Below are 23798 nucleotides of genomic sequence, written 5' to 3' on the forward strand. Positions count from 1 at the left end.
TGGTTAGTCATCATTTATTTTATTTTAATATAAACATGTAAAAATGTTCAGTTTTTCAGAGATGTTCAGAATTAACTGGATGCATTTTTAAAGGTGTGAAAAACACTGAAAAGGTGGACTTATTTTAATAATAGGATCAAATGGGCAGAATCAATATCAAGCTTTACTGGCAAGATAAACTTAAAGCTGAAGTATGTTATTTCTGCGACACTTGCGCCACTGAACGAAAATGTTTTCAAAACAGCTTTCTGAATACGCCCCTCGCCTGCAGCTGTTTAAACAGTTAGGCCACATCCACACTAATACGTTTTTGTTTGAAAATGCATCTTTTTTTCTTCGTTTTGGCCTTTCATGCACACGGAGAAGGCATTTTTGACAGCAAAAACTGAGCTTTTTAAAAAAAAAAGTGGATACATTTGAAAACACCATCCTCGGATTGTAGTGTGGATGGAGAAGACGGAGATATCCACAAATGATGACGTATTTGTCATGTGATGCACTCGTGATTCATTCAACCCAAAACAATCAAGATGGCTGCCCACATTGTAGCGGTGTTATTGTGCCTGTTATTCACTTCGAGAGCATTATTAAGGATAAATGTGACTTTGTATAACCTTCACTATGCATTCCTTCATAGACGACGCAAAGTTCACTCGGAATTGCTGTCCGGCGACGAAACACGAGGACAACTGCATTTCAGCCCGTACATGGAATGGCGATTTTTCGCATGGGCAGTAAGGGAATTTAAGCGCTTTCATACTGTGGACGAGAAACTTTTGGAAAACTCTTGAAAACGGCACTATGGATAGAGAGCGTTTCGAAAACGAAAACACAGTTTTCAAATGTATCCAGATTAATGTGGATGTAGCCTTAAATAGTCCCACCCCAAACTCACGCCATTGGTTGAGTAAAGTTGTTGGAGCAGGTCTAAGTGGGTCGCTCAAAACAAAACAGAATTTTTTCTAGCGCCACAGAGACAGGGTTTACAGTTTTCAAGAAAATTATCCTATGAATTGGCTAATTTATAGTTGTCTCTGCATATTTTGCTGGGATAGAAGTAATTTAACACTGAAATTTGAAGTTTAAAATATTAAAACTATTATTTCCTCTGGCTGCCGTTCTCTTTTGCGCACACGCTGGGTTTTGTCACACGGTTTCGCTTTTGACACTGGCACAAAGTTCAAAGTGGCACAAAGAGGTCCGCAGAGCAGCTTTAAGTTTAGGATCCTAACAAGAATTAACCATAGATTCATTATAGTAATACTGCAGTAACCATGACTATAGTATCCATGACAGACCACAGGGCAGAAACCATGGATTAGATACAATTAACCATTGGTTTTACTACAGTAATATTGTAGAATCTATATAGTAACCATGGTTTTACTTTAGTGTTATAGTAACCATGGTAATTTTGTGGTCACTATGTAGGGCTGTCACGATTATGAATTTTGGCTGAATTATAGCAATTAATTGTCACTTTTAGGGCTTTCACGATTACGACAATTAATTGTTATAAAAATGGTCATGCTTTTGTCATAGGTGTATGTGTGCTTTATAAAATCGTTTATTCCTTGTAATTAGGATCTTTTACATGATTTTCCTTTAAGGCTTTAAAAACATATGGCATTAAAAATAATATTTTAAATAATTCAAAATACTTAAAGTATCTGTCTCTCTTTTTGGTCAGCTTTAGTCTTGGTCCATTTTGCATTGACACTGTTGCTATTGGATAGCCAACCTGTTGGATATACAACCTGAATACCTATTATATTACATTATATTATTAGCATGCAATAGTACAAATATTTCCATTCAAAATTCTTCACATTCACATGTTACTTTAAGGCTCTCCTATTAAACCCACGAGCCCCTATTTCACATGAAGACCTTTGTGATTCTGTGTTTCTTCATTCTATCATCTCGGGCGGACATTTGCCATTATACGATCATTAAATGAAAGTGAGACCGGAGCGCTTTTCATTCACTAGAATCCTCATTAATATTTTCGTGGGAGTCTGGCGTGAACCTTCGCAGATGCCGCGTACATAGCAGCACTTCAAGTCTGGTTCTGATGAGGTCTTTTTTCAGCTGCTCTTCAGGAGCTGCACTCAGTGTGGTCCGCTGTGCGGCTTATTGAGTCGGTAGGAGTTCAGCTGAATGAGACACATCGTTCATTCCCTTATTTGGACAGTAAAATGTGATGGAATTTAAAGTGCACAAAAATCGATTATTAATAATTGCAACAGGCCTATCACTATGTTTTACTACAAACACCATGGCTAAACTATGGTTATGGTAATAAAACCATGGGGATTTTCATAAGGGGAAAACTGTTGAAGAGTTTGTTACCAAATAGAGGATTCTTTCTTTGGATTTGGCAGTATAATTTTTTTCTGAATGTAGCAATTACCAAACCGTACTGAAACAGTGACCCTAGAAACTCATTATGAATTAGAGTTGAATGGCAAGAGCCAATGCTAAAATAATTTTATGTTCATCGAAAAATAACAGCATTCAAGTTTGGAACAGCATAAAGCTGAGTAAATGGCATAACTTAAATTTTTGGGTGAACAGCTCCCAAAAATGAAAAAGCTCATTTGAGAGGTCAGAGTAAGTATATTCCTTAATAATAATGCCACTGTTAGTGAAGTCTTTTTATGTTGAAATAAAGTCACTAACTTGTTGTCCCGGTCCTGGGCCCTGATTGGATGCCTGCTGGTTGGCAGAATGATTGGCAGCAGCTGCAGCCTGTTGCTGGAAGAGATTGGCTGGATACACGCCCCACGGGACACCATAGTACTGAGGAGGGACCACTGTTGGACCTGAGGGATAACACGATAAGCAACAACCCCCAGTACTACGATTGATATTTATAGTGTGTGTTCATGCATGTACCTGCAAGTGTTGCGGCTGCAGCCAGGCCTGCGGCAGTGTAAGGGTCTGCTCCCGGAGGGGCAGCATTGATGATGTACGGGTTTGGCACAAAAGCAGGTGCAAGGCCTACCGGGATAAACAACCACAACCGAATTGTCAAGCCAAAGAGCATTCGATTCAAAACAACACAGGTTAGATTAAGAGTTTCAAAACCACACTGTGAGACTACATGAAATTGATTGCGTGTGTTACCCTATTACATCACAGAAAAATTATGCACAGCAAAATCAAACCGCCAAACATTCAAATCACTTTATCCTACCTTTTAATGTGTCTTCCAGAAAATGTGTCCATGCAGAAAATTTCAGTGGGATATTACAGGTTCATTGCAAATTGTTAAGGTTTAGGGCTGCAAAAGGCTGCCTGAGTTGTGGCGAGTTCACAAGCTTGCATCTTGATTGTTATGGATGGGGATCATAGGAATTTAAGAATTCTTGTTCCAATTCTGCCTATTGATTTTTTAATACTTGAATAATCGGTCTTAGTACAAGTCAATATACCAAAAAAATTTTTTTAAACTGTTTTAAAATACCATTTATTACAACAAATCCGTTTTTCGAAGGTGAATCATTGAGTCGATGCTATCACGAAGAAGTGCTAGAAGATGTAATCGCCGCTAAACATCAGAAGATGAAAGTAAAAACAACAACAGTGGATGCGCAAGCCAAGAAAGCATGTGTGAGGGGGTCTGGAGATCCCTGCATTTGTATAACTCTAGTCTGAAGGAATATAAAGACATCTTTATGGGTTTAAACTCCTGAAGAGAAAGTCCGGTGTTTCATAGCAGTTGTAGCGTGCATGCACCAAACGGCTGTGCATGCATGCAGTTATATGGAGTATACTCTGACAGGCTCGAGTTCGACTCTCCGCACACGCTGAGCATTCGTGTCAAATTGGAAGTATACCCAGGGCTTAAAGTACACTTTAAGTACCTTCAGTAAATTTTAAATTCATTTTGAGATGGACATGACAAAGTAATGACTTGTGGTTCAGTAAATAAGTGAACAACTGTGAACAGTGTCCTAAAAAACCAAAGCCTGCATAGAGTTTGCAGAGCAAATAAGTTAAACACAAACTTGCACTTTTTCCAGAAGAGCAGGTTTTTGATACTTTTAAAGAATATCTTATAGATCCACACCGCAAATTCATGATGGAGGAACGCACACACAGTGCTCCCAGAACTGTGACACGCACTGTCATTTCCAGTTAACTCTAAACAAGTTATTAGAGTGTTTTGTCTGCACATCCAAAACCGCGAGTATTTATTATTTTTATTTTTTTCTCTACCCAATTTGGAATGCCCAATTTCCAATGCACTCTAAGTCCTCGTGGTGGCGTAGTGACTCACCTCAATCCGGGTGGTGGAGGATGAATCTCAGTTGCCTCCGCGTCTGAGACCGTCAATCCGCGCATCTCATCACGTGGCTTGTTGAGCGCATTACTGCGGAGACATGGCGCATGTGGAGGCTTCACGCTATTCTCCGCGGCATCCACGCACAACTCACCATGCACCCCACCGAGAGCGAGAACCACATTATAGCGACCACGAGGAGGTTACCCCATGTGACTCTACCCTCCCTAGCAACTGGGCCAATTTGGTTGCTTAGGATACCTGGCTGGAGTCACTCAGGATGCCCTGGATTCGAACTTGCAACTCCAGGGGTGGTACCACGAGTATTTTATTAATAAAAGAGTCACACAGTCGCTACAATTTCCCCGGATGTGATGATTTTGTTCTATTGAATGCAAGGGATGGAAACACGGCCTTATCCGCACATTGTTTTGAAATTAAATTCACAACTTGGTTGGAAACATAGCTACAGTTTGTGTCTGATTCGCTGTTTGTTCAGAGGCATGCAGCGTGAGCTGGAACATGTGATTTTTTTTTTTTTGCAAAGATTTCAAACAAACGTCTTTCATGTTGTCATTATGGGGTATTGTTTGTAGAATTTTGAGGAAAATAATGAATTTAATCCATTTTGGAATAAGGATGTAACATAAAATGTGGAAAAAGTGAAGCACTGTGAATACTTTCCGGATGCACTGTAAATGTTTGGATTTGGAGAGCTTTTTTCGTTTAGTTTAAAGAGCAATTTGAATTTAGAAATGTCTTTTAAGTTTGTGTTTAAATAAATGAATTACATTTTTAAAGCAAAATCAATAAAGCACAAAAAATTCACTGACAATGAAATCGGATATCACGATATTTTTTTAAGCCAATTATTGCTAAAATAATATACTGGGAATTTAACAGGGAATGTTTTTTACGATTAAATTTCAGGAATTGTGATAAACTGAGTTTAAATGTATTCGGCTAAGGTGTATGTAAACTTCTGACTTCAACTGTATCTATCTATCTACTGTATGTATGTATTTATAGCTGACAAATAGCTGTTCCCGGTCTACAAATCACTGAGGGTGATTTAAAAGAGCGCGCTAATAAAACGTGACGCCATCCACAGCAACGAGGTAAACTCCGCCGTACTCTTAAGATTTCCTTACTGTGGGGGTTGGGTAGCTCAGCGAGTATTGACGCTGTCTAACACCCCTGGAGTCGCGAGTTCGAATCCTGGGTGTGCTAAGTGACTCCAGCCTGGTCTCCTAAGCAACCAAATTGGAACAGTTGCTAGGGAGGGTAGAGTCACGTGGGGTAACCTCCTCGTGGTCACGATTAGTGATTCTCACTCTCAATGGGGCGCGTAGTAAGTTGTGCATGGATCGTGGAGAGTAGCATGAGCCTCCACATGCTGTGAGTCTCTGCGGTGTCATGCACAGCAAGCCGCGTGATAAGATGCGCGGATTGACGGTCTCAGAAGTGGAGGCAACTGAGACTTGTCCTCCGTCACCCGGATTGAAGTGAGTAACCACACCACCATGAGGACCTACTAAGTAGTGGGAATTGGGCATTCCAAATAAACGAAAATAATTTGGTTTCTGTATTTTTTTGGAACCAGTCAAAAGGAACCAGTTTTGAATAAGAACTGGTTCTCATTTTTCTACCCTTATGATTGTGACTCTTATCACACTGAGAGAGAATAACATGTCTGTAAGAGGTGATGTTACCGAGGTGTTGCTGTTGGGCTGCAGCGAGGGCATACTGTTGCTGTTGCGTCAGCTGCTGAACGGCTAGATGATTGGACCGCTGGAACAACTTAAAAAAAGGAATACAAATATTACACCATTATCCATCTCACCCCATGAAATGTTATGACAGGAACAATTTCCTTCTTGTATTGACATATTTCCTATTCAACAAGAAGTTAAGGGTGAGAAATATCAAAGGGATCCCTTGTCTAAATAGGCAAGAGCCTTCAGCCTAGGAAAACAATGATTTGCTACCTGCTATTGCTAGTCAAGTGATTTTAAATGCATCAATATTCACCAAAAGTTAATTGTCAAGTTTTAGGAATACACTAGCATACTGATGGCCTCAAAGCTAACAGACACTGATTAAAAGCCACAAAACTCCCAAACATTAAATATGGTGCAAGAACTGCAAATGCCATTTCATGCTTCATACTACAAAAAGGCATCTAGAAGTAACAGGGTCAAATGACACTGTAAGTTGCAGTTTAGCAGCTGTACCTGCTGTTGGGAGTTGTAGTCAAACAGGCCAACTGGAGCACCAGATGAGTCCACCTGGATCTGATTCCCAGCATAGTCAAACTGGAGTGACTCCATGCCCGCCTGCTGCTCCATGCCACCCATGCTCTGGGCCTCCTGGCTCTGGAAGTCCTCGGTGGGAGGTTTGTTCGTGATGAGGCTGGGTGGCTGCAAAACGTGCGGGTGGTGCTGCCCCATCATTTCCAGCCCAGTCTGACTGGGGCCCAGCCGTTCAACTGCCTCTGTGGGGGACGCTTGGCGACTGCCTGGGGTGGGGCTGTGAGAAAGATTTTTTTTTTACTAAATAGTAATTTCCTCATAGCATTGACTAAATACATAGAGCGCATTTAAGCACAATGTAACACCATTTATGCTTAATAAGCTAATACCGCGTGCGGTCACGTAAACGGTTTTCCTTTATTGGGGTAAGGTCATAAACGGTTTAAACATAAACTGATCTAAACAACTAGATTTTTGCCCCTTACCCCGATTTTGCTCCGCATGTAAACACATTTACCGGGTTATCCAACGTCAGTAAATGATGTGATCAAAAGTAGAGACTAATTCAGTGATTTTAAGTCTCATGTAAATGCAGTTTTCTTGCGTTGTCAGAATTTTTGAACAAGCTGACTTTTGGTAGATATCATGATATTGGTGTGTACGCTTAATGTTGCAGTTTCACTATTGCTGCCATATTAACGATTGTTTTGGTTTTGAAAATCACTAGTTTTCATTTCGTTTTCCATGTTGGTTTGGGGTTTTTTTAGTTTGTTTTTATGGCAGTGTGTAATTTCTGGGCCACTAACGGCACCAAACGCAATTGTAATATATATATAGTACTATAGGTGTGCCACTAAATTGTAGCTACCCTTAATCTGGCATTTCTAGGGCTTTTATGATTCAGCATCATTGGCTGGATCCACACAGGTCTGGTGTCAGCCTGAGATGGCTTGCACAGGAGAACAAATATTCACCGATTTCGCGAGGTTCACGGAAGAAAATTAAGTTAGTAGCATGTAATCACTGTAATTTATTTCGTGTTGTTTATCTTTTTGAATTCTCGATTTCAGAACTGCTAGAGTAGTTATTTGAATTTTTTATTCTGGAGTGACAGATGTAGTCACTATGAAATGTCTTTGTATTGGAAGGTCTGCATAAAGATTCTTCAACAAAATTCGACTTTTTGTTCCAAAAATGTTTTTTTAAATAACAGTATTTTAAGTTTTTTTAATAGTTTAGAACAACATGTTGCTAAGAAAATAAAGGCCATTTTTATTTGTGGGTGAGCTATTCCTTTAAAATAATAATGATATTTAATAGTAGTCGTCGTTTACAATAATCTTGACAACTAAACTCTGAAGATTAAGCTTCATACTTGAAGTCTTTGCAGTCACGATCCATCCCGTTCAGCAATCCTCTGGCATTAGCTTTTGAAGCATCCCCTTCTTCTCCGACTATCATCTCAGGACTTTTGTCCTCTTCAAATGGAGAAACCTTTTCTTTTGGATCGCCCTTTTCCCTGCCATCTGGATCTGTATCTCCTCCACCCTGTAATCACAGTAAATCTGTTAAATACGCCAAGAGAATGAGGCCAATTTACTGTCAGAGGAGTGACATGTTCTCACAGCACGGGCTGAGTATGTCATAGTTCGTGTGTAGATCATGAAGTCATCTCAGTCTAGTCTAATCATCATATTAATTTTGCCAAATGAAAATCACCTACAGATACAGTAGGCAAGAACAACGACAAATGTCAGTTACCATAGCTACTCATTGATTTCAATGGAGAAAATAGAGAGAGTTATCCAATAGGTGATTATTAACTTTTGTGAGGGGTTTTTTTTTTTTTTTTTTTTTTTTAAATAAAGCAAAAAAAATGCATATTGTTAAAAAAAATTCATGAAAGCTGAGACTGCTGCACAAACAAGCAACTCAGAAACAAGATAAAATACGATTCGCACATCTAAACGCGTGCATTTGCAAAAAAAACTAGACATTTAAATTACATTACATAAATAGTAAATAAGATAAAAATGTAGACAATGATTTCATTCTAGAGGTGGACCGATATATATCGGTTTTACAGATTAATCGGTGCCGATAGCTGCTTTTTGGAACTATCGGTCATCAGCAAATATCTATGCCGATAGTTGCGCTATTTTTTTTATTTTTTATTCCTCTTTAGCTGGCACTGGAACATTCTACAGTTAGAACGGCTTGGTTCTACAGCACAACAGTGGCTTCTAAAAGTGAAATAAAAACAATCACGTGGGGATTTGCTGTATCTTAATCTTTCATCATTGACAATATTCATCCATATTTTTTATCCACACTTCAATGCATGTTTCTGTTATTTAGATTACATAGTCAAGTGTTTTAAATTGAAGCAGTGGCATGCAAAAAAACTGCAAATATATGGAAACGTGCCCCATCAGCACATACATAATGTCTCCAACTTCATATCTCGTGAATAATAAGAAAACTTATTCCTCATTACACCTCATCTGGTGAAACGTATATAAAAAACTCTTCATCTAGTGCATATTTAGGCTATAAAATGCCTATACATTAGGTAAATATTTAGAAATAGAGCACTGCAACTGAGCCAAGTCTCTGTCATTTCAAAATAAGAGTCGCTGGTGTGTTTTGGGCTTGTTTATAGTTAAAAGACCCATGTTACCCAACAAATCTATATTTTTTCCTGGTTATTATTGGGATTTTGGTTGCACAATGAACTGCATTTGGAATTTTATTCATTTTGGACTCTTGTAGCCTGTATGCCTGTGCCCATCGTCAGAGTAAGGAAAGACTAAGACATTTTTTTAACATTCTATATATATATTTTAAAAACCATGGGCCGATTAATCAGTTATCGGCCTTTTCCATATCCTCACTATTTTTTAACATAATTCATCATATTTAATTTAATGGAACTACTAAAAATCGCTGATAATGATCGATATTTCACATACAGTACATACGGTCGAGAACATGTCAAAATCCCATTTAAAGGTGCAATATGTAACAATTTTCATGTAATATTTGCCTCTTTTTTTTTTGTAAACGTGTGAGCGGCTTGTAACGCAACTTAAAAAAAATGACCCCTTCCCGGACTTCCTAGGTTTCCTATTAAAGCATGTAGACTGATTTTCATGCGAAGGGAGCGGGTCGCTTTTGCTGGGAAAATCCAAAGGATGTTACGTTTATGCGCGCTCCCGAGAGCCTTGCCTCAGACAGTAATAGCTTCTCTTCCTCTGTTCAACAGCGACAACAAACTGCAATACTAGGTAACGTTATCTTAGAGATGGAATCCAGCAAATATCCGATTCCCAGCACAACACTGACTCCTACACAAACTTACAGTAAGCCAAAAAAAAAAAACATTTCTCTACTGAATCCCATCTGGCTAAGCGGGAACGTGATCGTGGTCGAGCGAAAACTAGAGTGAACACCGGCAGGGCATTTCATTCCTGGAGGGACCTTTGTTCGGTTTTGCAGATCAAAACGGACACCGAATTGGCGTTCTTCTTATTGGACAGGTAAGCTCACATAACTGCAAAGCATGTGAAATATAATGCCATAAGGATTGATCTGTGTAATTTTAGCTAACTTGATCTTGCTTGCTAACGCTGACGAATTGCAAGCTACCTTGCTTCGTAACTTTCAAATAATTTCAACGATCTTCTCTTTACACTAAAAGTCAGGTATACAGGATAAATTTAAGCAAATACGCTGGTTTCTTGATTGTAGTACAACATATGACGTACAAAACTTACAATAGCGCAACATAACAGTGCAGTGCAACAGTAAACTGTCTGGTATAGTTCGGTAGTATGAAGCTGTATGTGTGTATCAGTAAGTAGTTTTAGTTTAGTATCAAAATTTGTAGTAAAACAATCATAACTGTGTAATTTTAATTATGCTACCTCATCTGTCAGCATGATGCAGGTGGATCACGTTCAGTCTCTTTGTACGTTACGTCATTGTTTTGGCCGAGCAACAGGTAGCTGGCTGCAGTTCACTTAACAGCCACAGGTGTCATTAATAACAAGGGTTTCTGAATCTTACATACTGCACCTTTAAATTAAAATTTCTTACTAACAATTTGAAATAGAATATGCAAAGTTTGCTGCAGATGTGCAACATTCAGATGTGAGACTGCTTGTATTCACAGCAGTATTCTTTTAGCTTCTTTTGTTAAATAGGCTGGTAAAATAAATCTGTTGTGAATTTTTTGCTTAATTTGAAGCACAAAGTGCATTTTTTGCAGTGGGTTCCCTTAAAAAAAAAATGGCCTAATAAGATATTTCTCATTTTTTTCTCATAAAAATGAACGAGTAACTATGGCAATCAGGATTTGTTTCCCCCACTTTAAGCTATGCCCCCTATAAATGATGTGCTGCCGACTGTATGTGTCAACTTGTAACTAGGCACTAAATCTAATTTTACTAAAGTATTCTAAATTGATCACTGCCATTATAAAAATCATAGGTAACACTTTACAATAAGGCTCCATTCGTTAATATTATTTCATGTATTAGGTATCACGAACTAATAATGAACAATATATTTTTTCCAGCATTTATTAATCTTTTTTAATGTTAGTTACTAAAAATACAATTGTTCATTGTTCGTTCATAGTGCATTATCTACTGATAACAAATACAACTTTTGATTTTAAAAATGTATTACTATGTTGAAATTAACATTAACCAAGATTATTAAATGCTGTAAAAGTATTGTTCGTTGTTAGTTCATGTTAACTAATGTTGACAAATGGAACCTTATTATACTGTTACCAAATCATAAATATATGGTTTATTTCCCAAGAAAATCTTAATACATATCATTTGTGAACAACTAAGATGTCTGAGAAGCTGAAGTGTTATACCCTGGCTCAGAGACAGTAATGACATACTCATCAACTCACATAGCCTCCGTTTCTGTAGCGACCATCCATCTTGTCTCCAGGGGAGGAGCTGAGGACGTACTCCACCATACTCACACCTAGGCCACCCCCCTCTGAGCGCGGGGACAGCACTGAGCTTGCGTCACCATTCCCATTGTAGCCCTGGCCTGGTCGCCCTCGCACCATAATGGGCTGAGATACTGAATGATCTACACAGAAGAGGAAAAGAATACCAGTGCCGATATAATAAGAAAAATGTTCAAATAAACCACTTACTCATGCAAACATAGACTAAGAAATCCATGCTTACATTACTTGCCTGAAGCATAAATTATTGTGTTTTCAACAACCACATTTCACCTATTTAATCTGATAAGGAAGTTATTTTATTATTAAACCAACGCATTGCAGTATTTCAGAAAAACTTACGTGAGGAACCCCAGGCGTTCTCTCTCCATTCCTCACCCAGCAAAATCCCTTTACGCCCATCTTTTGCCAATTCATCTGATTCCCACAATTTTTTTGCAGGAAGTAGCTGTAACAAAGGTCAACATGGCAATCAATTCTTGCAACAAAAAAATAAAAGCACTATGACCCTTTTCACAGAGTGTGTTGGCATGTAGATTTTTACAATTGGGCAATTCCAGCGTTACGGATGTGACATTTGCATGGATAACTTCAAATTTAACATCACATATAAAGCAGTCATGACCAGTATATAGAACCATTTGAATGAATAATCATTGACACTTGCAGATAAAGTCCAGACATCAGAAAATGTTCAGTCTAAAGTTTTCTTTCACATTAGATCAGGAAATAAACTTGCGTTACAGATGTGACTAAAATAGACATGAGATTTTGGGAGACCACACACTTTGTAAAAATTCTGTGAATTGAAAAGCACAATCCAGAAATAATAATAGCCACATAATGTAAGAGGGTTGGCACTCCTAAGAACATGTAATATTAAATTTTTATGAATAGTTGTTTTCACATAAAAAAAAAAAAATCATTGTTATGGTCGTATCATCTCTTCGTTATGGACGTGACAGTTGTGAAAGCAGCACACATGATGAGGGGAAAACCATCCAAAACGCTAAAACTTGTAGACTTTGGGGGGGCCTCGGTAGCTCAGCGAGTATTGACGCTGACTACCACCACTGGAGACGCGAGTTCGAATCCAGGGTGTGCTGAGTGACTCCAGCCAGGTATCCTAAGCAACCAAATTGGCCCGGTTGCTAGGGAGGGTAGAGTCACATGGGGTAACCTCCTCGTGGTCGCGATTATTGGTTCTCGCTCTCAGCGGGGCGCATGGTAAGTTGTGCGTGGATCGCGGAGAGTAGCATGAGCCTCCACATGCTGTGAGTCTCCGCGGTGTAATGCACAACAAGCCATGTAATAAGATGCGCGGATTGACTGTCTCAGAAGTGGAGGCAACTGAGACTTGTCCTCCGCCACCCAGATTGAGGTGAGTAATCACGAGGACCTACTAAGTAGTGGGAATTGGGCATTCCAAATAGGGGAGAAAAAATACAAATAAAACAAATAAAAAATAAAAAACATGTAGGCTTTGATCTCTGAGACATCTGTATATCCATCAAGGCTGCATAATGAATTGTAATAAGACTGAAATCACGCTACGGCCTTGCACGAATACTAATCCGCAAAAGGCTGCATATTAAAGTCTGCATTGACCGCTTTAGACAGTGTTGCGTGAGTAAGTGGTTCCCTGGCAGGAGTAAAGTATAAGCGGAACACGTAGATCAGCGTGGCAATATTAGATTATGTTTATCATATTACGTGACAGCGCTGAAACGCAGCAACATCATAAATGTGGCTCTTATAATGAAAAAATTTAAAAAGCGTTATGACAGTGTGCATATTTTTAAGATAACTCATTTTACAGAGACGAGGAATTTTGTTAAAGTGAAAATAGATAGTCCTCTGATCCCTCTTTTGCAATTATAAAATATGGCTCTTTGAAAATGTTGTTTTAGAAATGGTGCACCCCTCATGTGAGGTGGATAAACTATGCAGTTTTCTAAAAAAATACATTTTAGCACTATAATACAGTAATATATAGATCTAAATGAACAATTTAAAAGGGGTTTTGTGCCTTTGCTTAAAACTTTATTTTTCAATGGTATGGTTGACATTTTCGTGGACTTGCTCGTTTTTAATTTAGTGTAAATGTATAACATTAGTTTTTGTGTTATATTACTTTGGCATTAATTTAAAAAAAAAAAAACGTCACCACTGCTGCAGTGGGGTTTCAAATGCAGCTGCTGTGCTGAGAGAGTAAATTTGGCATCTCTCTCTCTCTTCTGACTGCTGTAATCAATCTCTCTCTATTATTTTCCCCCTTTGGAAAGTCACGGAAACCTAATAGTGGATTTCATAGTTGAATGCAAAACATTTTTTGCTGTATGCTCCCTTTCACCGCTATAGAGATTTACCCCACTGTAGTTTACTTTTGTGTTCCAAACCCAGAAATGTGGAAAAAGGTCCATTCAGTGAAAAAGATCATTAAAACCTTCATCTCTGATCACATACCTCACCCATTCCACGAGACTCCAGAGCCAAGGCTTGAAAGTCATAATTCATCTCATCCACAGGGCGTACCTACACAGAAGAAAACATTTATCACATCAGCCACATTTCCCATTTCATTTCCACTAAGGTAGAGCACAGAACAAACATGTCTCAGACATCAAATACTAGCATTTATCCATAAAATGTGAGAAATTTACACTAGGGCTGTGGAATATGGACCAAAAAAATCATATTGCAATTTTAACTGCTATTTTAGCTAATATTTTTCCTTATTTAAAAATGTCTGTGTTCAAAAACATTTCAAGAGGACATAAAATGTCTTTGTATAAGTGATTGATGATAGCATCAGTTATTTCTTTATGGATTCAGATTAGCGAAATCTCATCAGTGTGCAAAAGATGTGTGCCAATATTAATGGTGAATTAAACATCAATAATTCTGAGTTTTAAAAAAAAAAATTGCAGCTTGCTGTAGTTTAGAAATTGCACATGCTGATATCGCGATTTTATTGTGATTAATTGCACAGCCCTAATTTCCACCATACTAACACACAAGCCTGAACTACTACTAAAGATGCAGTTTTATGAATTCGTTATGTTTTAAGATGTGATATCTACTGAAAGTGAAAGACATAGAAAGAGACAAGAAGCACAGACAAGACTAGGCAAAGTGCATTTCTATCTGTTGCTGGTATTAAGTATCCAGTTAGTCTGTGCATTTTGCTTTTGCCCCCTTGAATTAATGACAAAGACTCAAAAGTATCTTTATGAACTGTTATTCTCACATGTCTTGCATTTTATGTACACTGGATGGAGAAAACATAGAAATGTAAGCTTCGAGCAAGATTATTTTTGGTGCTGTTTCCTTTTAGAAGATTTTCTGTTGTTTTGGGAATGTTCGTCTCAACTGATTGAAAATAGATAATGTCCTTGAGACACATTAACAGTTACAACAAATGGAGTTTTACCAGGGGCTTTTGAATAGCCTACATTATGTGAGAAAAAGCAATCATGTTTCCTGAAGCACTATCAAAGTTTTTAAAGGTATAAGTTAGGAATGACTAGGAAATCTGAAGACTTTCTTCATATTTTATGCGTTGATATTGTGGGAAAATCTGCAGAATGGTTTTATGTTGAATAGAGCTGCCTGGGAGTACTACACTAATTGGTAGCTGAAAGCATAACCAAAATTGGTCAAAATATTGAATACTACTTTAATAACTACAAGTTAGTTTGCTTAATTTAGCTGCACTGTTTGTTCTTAAGGCAAGACTTAACTATTAGATTGTAAGCTCTCTGTGTATGCTAGTTGTATAATTTGATGTTTACCTTTATTTATATTAAAAAAAAATAAAAAAAATAAAAAAGAACAGCCTTCAAACTTGTAAAGGGGAGTGTTGAAAAGCCATGAATTTTAGTGTTCTCTCATTACAGTTTTTTTTTTTTGTCTCATATAACTATCATATATTACTTTTCCATTGAAATACGATACCTAAAAAAACAAACTAAAACCCATAATAAACAGTTTTAAAATATATAAATAATTTTATTCAGGAACTGTATCTAAAATTATTAAGAGTAAATAAATATTGGGCAAACTGACATTATGTTGGCTTGACAAAATAGTTTCTACTATTTAAAATTAATTCTTCTGACACCAAAATTGTTCGAACAGTACGCAATCAAAACTCTGAAAAATCTCATAGAAGTTCATTATCTATCTCTCTCTTTCTTCCTATCTGTCCCTCCCTTTTCTCTCTCTCTCTCTTTCTAAATGCTAGCAACACCTTACAACTAGCCAGAACACACTAGCAAATAGCTAAAACATACTAGCAACGCTTAACAACACCAACTAGCTGCATGCTAGCAACACCTAGCAACTAGTTAAAACATACTAGCAATGCTTAACAACACCAACTAGCTGCATGCTAGCAACACCTAGCAACTAGTTAAAACATACTAACAATGCTTAACAACATGATAACAACAACCAGCTGCATGCTAGCAACACCTAGCAACTAGCTAAAACATACTAGCAACGCTTAGCAACATGCCAGCAATACCTAGCTACATGCCAACAACACCTAGCTACGTCAGCAACACCTAGCTGCATGCTAGCAACACCTAGCAGCTAGCTAAAACATACTAGCAATACCTAGCTACATGCCAGCAATACCTAGCTACATGCCAACAACACCTAGCTACGTCAGCAACGCCTAGCTGCATGCTAGCAACACCCAGCAGCTAGCTAAAACATACTAGCAATGCTTAGCAACATGCTAGCAATACCTAGCTACATGCCAACAACACCTTGCTACATGTCAGCAACACCTAGCTGCATGCTAGCAACAACTAGCAACTAGTTAAAACATACTAGCAATGCTTAACAACACCAACTAGCTGCATGCTAGCAACACCTAGCAACTAGTTAAAACATACTAGCAATGCTTAACAACATGATAACAACAACTAGCTGCATGCTAGCAACACCTAGCAACTAGCTAAAACATACTAGCAACGCTTAGCAACATGCCAGCAATACCTAGCTACATGCCAACAACACCTAGCTACGTCAGCAACACCTAGCTGCATGCTAGCAACACCTTGCTGCATGCTAGCAACACCTAGCAACTAGCTAAAACATACTAGCAATGCTTAGCAACATGCCAGCATTACCTAGCTACATGCCAACAACACCTAGCTACGTCAGCAATGCCTAGCTGCATGCTAGCAACACCTAGCAGCTAGCTAAAACATACTAGCAATGCTTAGCAACATGCTAGCAATACCTACCTACATGCCAACAACACCTTGCTACATGTCAGCAACACCTAGCTGCATGCTAGCAACAACTAGCAACTAGCTAATACATGCCAGCAACGCTTAGCAACATGCTAGCATCACCTTGCTATATGCCAGCATCACATACTAACATTGGCTAGCATCATGTTACAACATGCTAACAATGCCTAGCAACATCTATCTATGTCTATCTATCTATCTGTAAAACCCCAAGCTTTTAAACTTTTTTCTTTTTTTTTTACTTTTGGACAAGGCTTTGTCGAGCCAACATCAAAGTATGTCTACAAAATTAATATAGTTTATTTTAATATCCTATAAATGTTGTATGTGTTGAAACTTAGCATGCCAGTGACACCAGGCGATGCACACAGGCAAGTGCACTGTTAAGAGTGGTTTAATGCTAAAAAGAAGTCTTTTTTTTTATTTTTTACATAAAGTTCTTTCTTGTAAAGGAAAGCTAATGTTAATCTCAATCAGTTTCAGAAATTAACTTTACCATTAAGAAGCAGTAATTGCCCCCTGGATTTGATTTTCAAGGGCATTTTGTACTTTCGTAACGTAATATTTTATTCTTAAAAAAAAGTGTCTCCTCTCATTTCAAATACTTCAATTTAATAAATTTGTTTAGATAGTTCTCCATCTAAATAATTAGACAGAAAATATATTACCTAGGAGTGTAATGATTAACTCATCTCACGATTCAGTTCATAACACTTTAGGCCTTATTTTAATACTTATGCTGTGTTCCATTTGTCTCAGAAGTCGGAGCTCATGACTCGGATCGACGTTATATCCATTAAAAAAAAACAAGAAATCCGAGTTGGATGCGTTCCATTACACACAACACTACAAGTCGGAAAAAAAGATGGACGCCTCCAGGAAAGTAATTGTTGCACTAGCTCTTTTGGAGTACAGAGAGCTACAAAGTAAGTATGCCCTTCACCTAAGAGACCTCGAGGAAGATGACAGAAAGCGGAGAAGGTATGTTAATGTTTCCGCGTATTTGATTGTATCAAAACATGTTAACCTCGTTTTAATCCAACCAGCAGTGTAAACAAAGGGTAATGCCCTATGGAAGTACAAACGTATATTTGCAATATAAATTTGCCTAACGGGGTTTATGTGTAAACGGTTTTACAGTTTGTAACGTTAGGCAGTGTTGTTGTAGCAACATTGACCATTGTTCTTGTAGCAGCAGCAACCATTGTTGTTGTTAGCAGCAGCGACCTAGTCAATTTTAGCTGTACCAGTTTATAAACAACACATTATGCGGTAATTCACGCATAACAGGATCGTAGCAACATGCCTATAGGCAACGGTAATACAGTATTGTGTATACGACTTACTAAATTGGACACAAAAAAAAAAAAACTTTAAACCCACAGAATACTACAATCGATGCTCTTTGCAGCCATCTTGCTTTCTGAACTCGGGGTCCTCTGAGTTCGTCCGACTTTCCCGAGTAGGAATTCCGACATCAGGGGGCGATCCATTTGTCAGTTCCGGTCTCGGAACTCGGAAAATAACTCGGAGCTCCGACTTCCGATGCAAATGGAACGCACGATTTGTGGGGTACAGTCAAGTCATCCTCTCTCCCTACTATACCAAATTGGGCTGCATTTATTAAATGGGGATCTCGCACACAGGATGTAACTGATTCAAAGAAAAGTTATGACTGTACTTCCCCCCCCCCTTTTAAGACATTTGCAAAAAAGTTCCTTTCCTTCACTAGTAAAACTTAACTAAAGTACTGTTCATTAAAGTGTTAAATGATCCCTCAGTGATACACTGGGACTAAAAATCAACCCAGCACAGGGCAATGGTGACATCAACTGGAAATCTTAATAATTCTGCAAAGCAGAATGTTAGATATATATGTCACTGATTAAATACATTTAAAATATTTTAAATATTGCATATAATAAAATAGTGTTGTCACTGATTAAATCTAAAATATTCTTTTCAAATAGACTTTTTTTTCTCCCCAATTTGGAATGCCCAATTCCCAATGCGCTCTAAGTCCTCGTGGTGGCGTAGTGACTCGCCTCAATCCGAGTGGCAGAGGATGAATCTCAGTTGCCTCCGTGTCTGAGACAGTCAATCCATGCATCTTATCACGTGGCTTGAGCGCGTTTCCGCGGAGACATAGCGCGTGTAGGGGCTTCACGCTATTCTCCGCGGCATCCATGCACAACTTACCACGCGCCCCACCGAGAGCGAGAACCACATTATAGCAACCATGAGGAGGTTACCCCATGTGACTTTACCCTCCCTAGCAACCGGGCCAATTTGGTTGCTTAGGAGACCTGGCTGGAGTCACTCAGCAGGCCCTGGATTCGAACTTACGACTCCAGGGGTAGTAGTCAGTGTCTTTACTCGCTGAGCTACCCAGGCCCCTCAAATATACATTTTTAATGGAAGTTTGTGCTTATCAAGTTAAATACTGTAGGCTCTAAATTTAAGGATGAAATAAAATCAGACATTACATTTTACATTAGTATTATATTACCCCATAGCATTTTTATACATAATATTCAGCATTACATTTTGTAGATAAATACAAATCTTTGAAGCCCGGGACATCATCTGGGATGTTGCGCATATTCGAGAGAACAAACATGAAATTATTATGATTTTATTTAATAAAAATTAAAAACTCCACACTGTGCAACTTTACGTTTTTGAACAGCGTTGCATCGTGCCATGATAAACTGTTACACTCCTACCTCTTACCCATAAAATTAAATCAACATCAACTAAATTTATGCCATAATATGTATCACTAAGCCTAGAACAGAACATTAAGAACTACATCAGATGTTAAGGATAAAAAACAGAGGATTCTTTATTCATATTTAGAATTTTGGGGGCATTTTGTCAATTTTGCCCCAAGCCTCCCTTAATTTCTGACTCTGATGTCAACATCATCATATGTCTCTAAAGGATTCAAGTCTGTCCCATAAAACCTGATCTTATTAATGTCATTCAGTCATTTTGCTTTTGCATTCCAGCTGTAACGTCTGGTCGGAGGCTTCTGCAAATATTTAGTTTTTACATAAGGTTTAATGGTGCAATTCTCAAATATTTCGTTTTGTTACTTAAATTGTAACTTAGTGCCCATTTACACTATAACTAGTTGACTGTACACTATCCCACTTAATACAAATTTAATCAATATATATATATATATAGGCAACGGAAAATTATTCAGATCACCAACTGGCACCAGGATAACCTTAAGGTTTTAATACACCAGGAAACCCTGTGTCTTTGTGCTCTAGCTTATAAACTTCTTGCATAACTTTGCAGATAGGCCTATACTTTCCTGCCATCATGCCCAGGGTTCACATTCCTCTGGTGGCTGAGCGACCAATCATTAGATCCATTAGATTCTTCAGCATATACTGAACAAGAGACCAGCACTGAGCAGACATCTGTGAGCTCTGCATCAAATTCATACCTGGTCAATATGGTTTCCATCACCAGTAGGCCAGCGGTGTTTGCTTGTACTGCATCCCCCCAGCTGCTCCCCGGGCTGCCTTTGAAAGAAATATCCCACAGTGGCATCGTCTTGAGAACGGCCACTCAGTGGAGGCAGAGGGGTGCCAGGGTTGGGATTGGCCACCCGGTCCATCCCTGGCAGAGGGTGTGCTCCACCAGGTCCCTGCCCAGCTGCTCCTAATGTGGCCAGAGAGCCCCCAGCATGGACTCGGACCCCTCCGGCCTCTGGCGCACCGTTTGTGTGCAGCATCCTGCCTCGCGTCTCCTGCCAGGCCACGTCATTCATACCTAGGATGCTGCATGGAACACTCATTCCACGGGAAAACCTACAAAGAAATGTGTGTTAGCTACATGTCAAGTTATTTTACTCCACGGCATTAAAATCCTCGTGCTTATAAGGCCAAAATACCATTTTATTCAATAATAATTGACTAAATGGTCTATCTTGAATTTGTTTGATTTAACCAGAGGTTCAGAATACAGAATCTATTCAAATAAAGCTAATGTTTTAAGGAAATCAGACAGGTGGGTTATGCAAAACGTTATCTTGTTACCCTGAAATACTTGTTTAACCCCTTCTCTTTTCATTAAAAGCCAACCCTATAATGTTAACACAGCAACCTGCAAACAACAGCCAATACAACATTCTAACCTTGTCATAATGCTGCTGATGGTATATTAACTACTTGAAACTATACCTACATATGATTCCATACAAGAAACTATAACATATACTTTATGACAAATACAACTTAGCAACAATACAATAACAACTGTGTAACAGAAGCCTTTAAAATTAACCACCAGCTCACGCATATATTCTTGGCCTGCTTGTGAATTTCATTTAAAAACTATAAAACATTTAAAAAACAATAAGATGATAGGGAAATCATGGTGCTGCTTTGTTCTTCTGACACTTTATTTTACACTGTCGGCCAAAAGTTTGGAATAATGTACAGATTTTGCTGTTTCGGAAGGAAACTGGTACTTTAATTCACCAAAGTGGCATTCAACTGATCACAAAGTATAGTCAGGACATTACTGATGAAAAAAAAAAACAGCACCATCACTATTTGAAAAAAAGTCATTTTTGATCAAATCTAGACAGACCCCATTTCCAGCAGCCATCACTCCAACATCTTAACCTTGATTAATCATGCTAAAATGCTAATTTGGTATTAGAAAATCACTTGCCATTATATCAAACACAGTTGAAAGATATTTGGTTTGTTAAATGAAGCTTAACATTGTCTTTGTGTTTGTTTTTGAGTTGCCACAGTATGCAATAGACTGGCATGTCTTAAGGTCAATATCAGGTCAAAAATGGCAAAAAAGAAACAGCTTTCTCTAGAAACACATCAGTTAAGCATTGTTTTGAGGAAGGAAGGCTATACAATGCCAAAACAAAGATTTCATACAAAGGTGTACAATACAGTCTTCAAAGACAAAGGACAACTGGCTCTAACAAGGACAGAAAGAGATGTGGAAGGCCAGATGTACAACTAATCAAGAGGATAAGTACATCAGAGTCTCTAGTTTGAGAAATAGATGCCTCACATGTCCTCAGCTGACAGCTTCATTGAATTCTACCTGCTAAACACCAGTTTCATGTACAACAGTAAAGAGAAGACTCAGGGGCGCAGGTCTCATGGGAAGAATTGCAAAGAAAAAGCCACTTTTGAAACAGAAAAACAAAAAGAAAAGGTTAGAGTGGGAAAAGAAACACAGACATTGGACAACAGATAATTGTAAAAGAGTGTTATGGATCTTAACCCCATTGAGCTTTTGTGGGATCAGTTAGACTGTAAGGTGTGTGAGAAGTGCCCGACAAGACAGCCACATCTATGGTAAGTGCTACAGGAAGCGTGGGGTGAAATGTCACCTGAGCATCTGGACAAACTGACAGCTAGAATGCCAAGGATCTGCAAAGCTGTCATTGCTGCATGTGGAGGATTTTTTTGATGAGAACTCTTTGAAGTAGTTTAAGAAGTTCTGAACATTTTTTTCAAATTGTAATAGTAATTTTTCATGTTATTAATGTCCTGACTATACATTGTGATCGGTTGAATGCCACTTTGGTGAATAAAAGTACCAATGTCTTTCCATAAGAGCAAAATCTGTACATTATTCCAAACTTTTGGCCGCCAGTGTATATTCAGACACAAATAAACAAATTAAAAATAAAGTGTCAGAAGAACAAAGCAGCACCATGATTTCCCTATCATCTTCAGAAAAGGTGGCCACTAACTAAACCATGCTGGCTATCTAGCCAGCTGGTTCAATGTCGAGTTATAATTTATACTGACAATAATTTGAGTAAATAAACGTACTTTAATTCAAAATAATGCGTTTCTATGCTAATGTTTTGGGTGTGCAGTGGAAGCACGATGCTTGCGGCTAATATACAGATGGTGGACGACGGTGGATTTTGGCTTCATATTAGATATACATTTAACACAGGTTGCGATTTATTTTGCCTTTGTGTCTCAGTTTCATAATATCTCAATAACACTGTTAGATATGTGTGCTCGGTAGTTGTTTCAGTCTATTTGTGTCTATTTTGTCTGTTAGCATCACAGGGCCCATAACTCCGCCAGCTAGCGCCTCGCTAACACTCAGCGCGAGAGAGAGCTTGTTTCCAAACAAAACCTGATTTATTTCTTTTTAAAACATAACAAAGAGCGCTAGCGAATTGTTCAACGGCCTTAACATTGAACATTAACTCTTATTATGGATCTAAAACTCAAGCGAAGTCATGTTTTGGTGTGATTGTGTCTCTGCTAGTGTGTTAGCTCAGATGCGCGAGACGCTTTGTTGATAAAAGAACACACAGGCCTCTCACCTCTAAAAGTTCATTTTACAACCAATGAACCCCTTACATGCTTGCTACAAACAACCATGCATCTCTACACGTCGGTACCAACGTTATGAACACAACACGGAGAGCATTTAATGAGTATTAATGGATAAAACCCCAGGTCTTCTGACTGATACACTCACAACATGGCCCCCTGCACGAGCCCCTAAACAAAAGGGGCAACAATTGACGCTCACGCTCTGATATATCTATCCCATCTGCTCAAAGATACTCACGCGCGATGTATGATGATGTCCAAGGCCGATACTTCGAGGTTGTGATGGACGCGGTTCTGTGTGTAAATTTCGTTTCCGTGGAGATGTGGTGTGTGTTTTAATGATTAGGTGTTGGAGGCTCTTGTGTAGGAGTTTGGGAGGATTGGTGCCCTCCTCCCCTGTGCACATACATTACACACACATAGGGCGCATCCAACATCAGACCTGCGCACTGACATCTGTAGATCACATATTCACTGAACGTCATCCAAAACACTGCTTTGAATGCATTTGATGATGTTTGATAGACACGGTACGGGTCTGACACAGTTCGTCAGTTTGCTGTTTGGGTCATGTACATTATTTATTTATTCTGTCTATCTATCTATCTATCTATCTATCTATGTATCATCTAGTTGAAC

General features: G+C 38.5%; 1 protein-coding gene across 4 annotated transcripts in view; it reads right to left on the reverse strand.

Moving 5' to 3' along the window:
• Nucleotides 1-23569, reverse strand: part of LOC127410429 (pumilio homolog 2-like) — a 54108-nt gene extending 30539 nt beyond the window's left edge. For 2 of the 4 annotated variants that reach the window (XM_051645690.1, XM_051645687.1), the window contains exons 1-10: nt 23398-23569; nt 20264-20630; nt 14003-14071; nt 11879-11984; nt 11471-11658; nt 7916-8088; nt 6523-6817; nt 6001-6088; nt 2899-3003; nt 2683-2825 (exon numbers count right to left, since the gene is read on the reverse strand). In XM_051645690.1, coding sequence (XP_051501650.1) covers nt 2683-2825; nt 2899-3003; nt 6001-6088; nt 6523-6817; nt 7916-8088; nt 11471-11658; nt 11879-11984; nt 14003-14071; nt 20264-20617 — 1521 coding nt within the window. In that variant the 5' untranslated portion in view covers nt 20618-20630; nt 23398-23569. The remainder of the gene's footprint in view (nt 1-2682; nt 2826-2898; nt 3004-6000; nt 6089-6522; nt 6818-7915; nt 8089-11470; nt 11659-11878; nt 11985-14002; nt 14072-20263; nt 20631-23397) is intronic. The other 2 variants (XM_051645688.1, XM_051645686.1) reach the window with 1 other exon arrangement.
• Between the last annotated feature and the right edge of the window lie 229 nt (nt 23570-23798).

This window comes from Myxocyprinus asiaticus, chromosome 19, assembly GCF_019703515.2.
Source record: "Myxocyprinus asiaticus isolate MX2 ecotype Aquarium Trade chromosome 19, UBuf_Myxa_2, whole genome shotgun sequence".
Classification (NCBI taxonomy): domain Eukaryota; kingdom Metazoa; phylum Chordata; class Actinopteri; order Cypriniformes; family Catostomidae; genus Myxocyprinus; species Myxocyprinus asiaticus.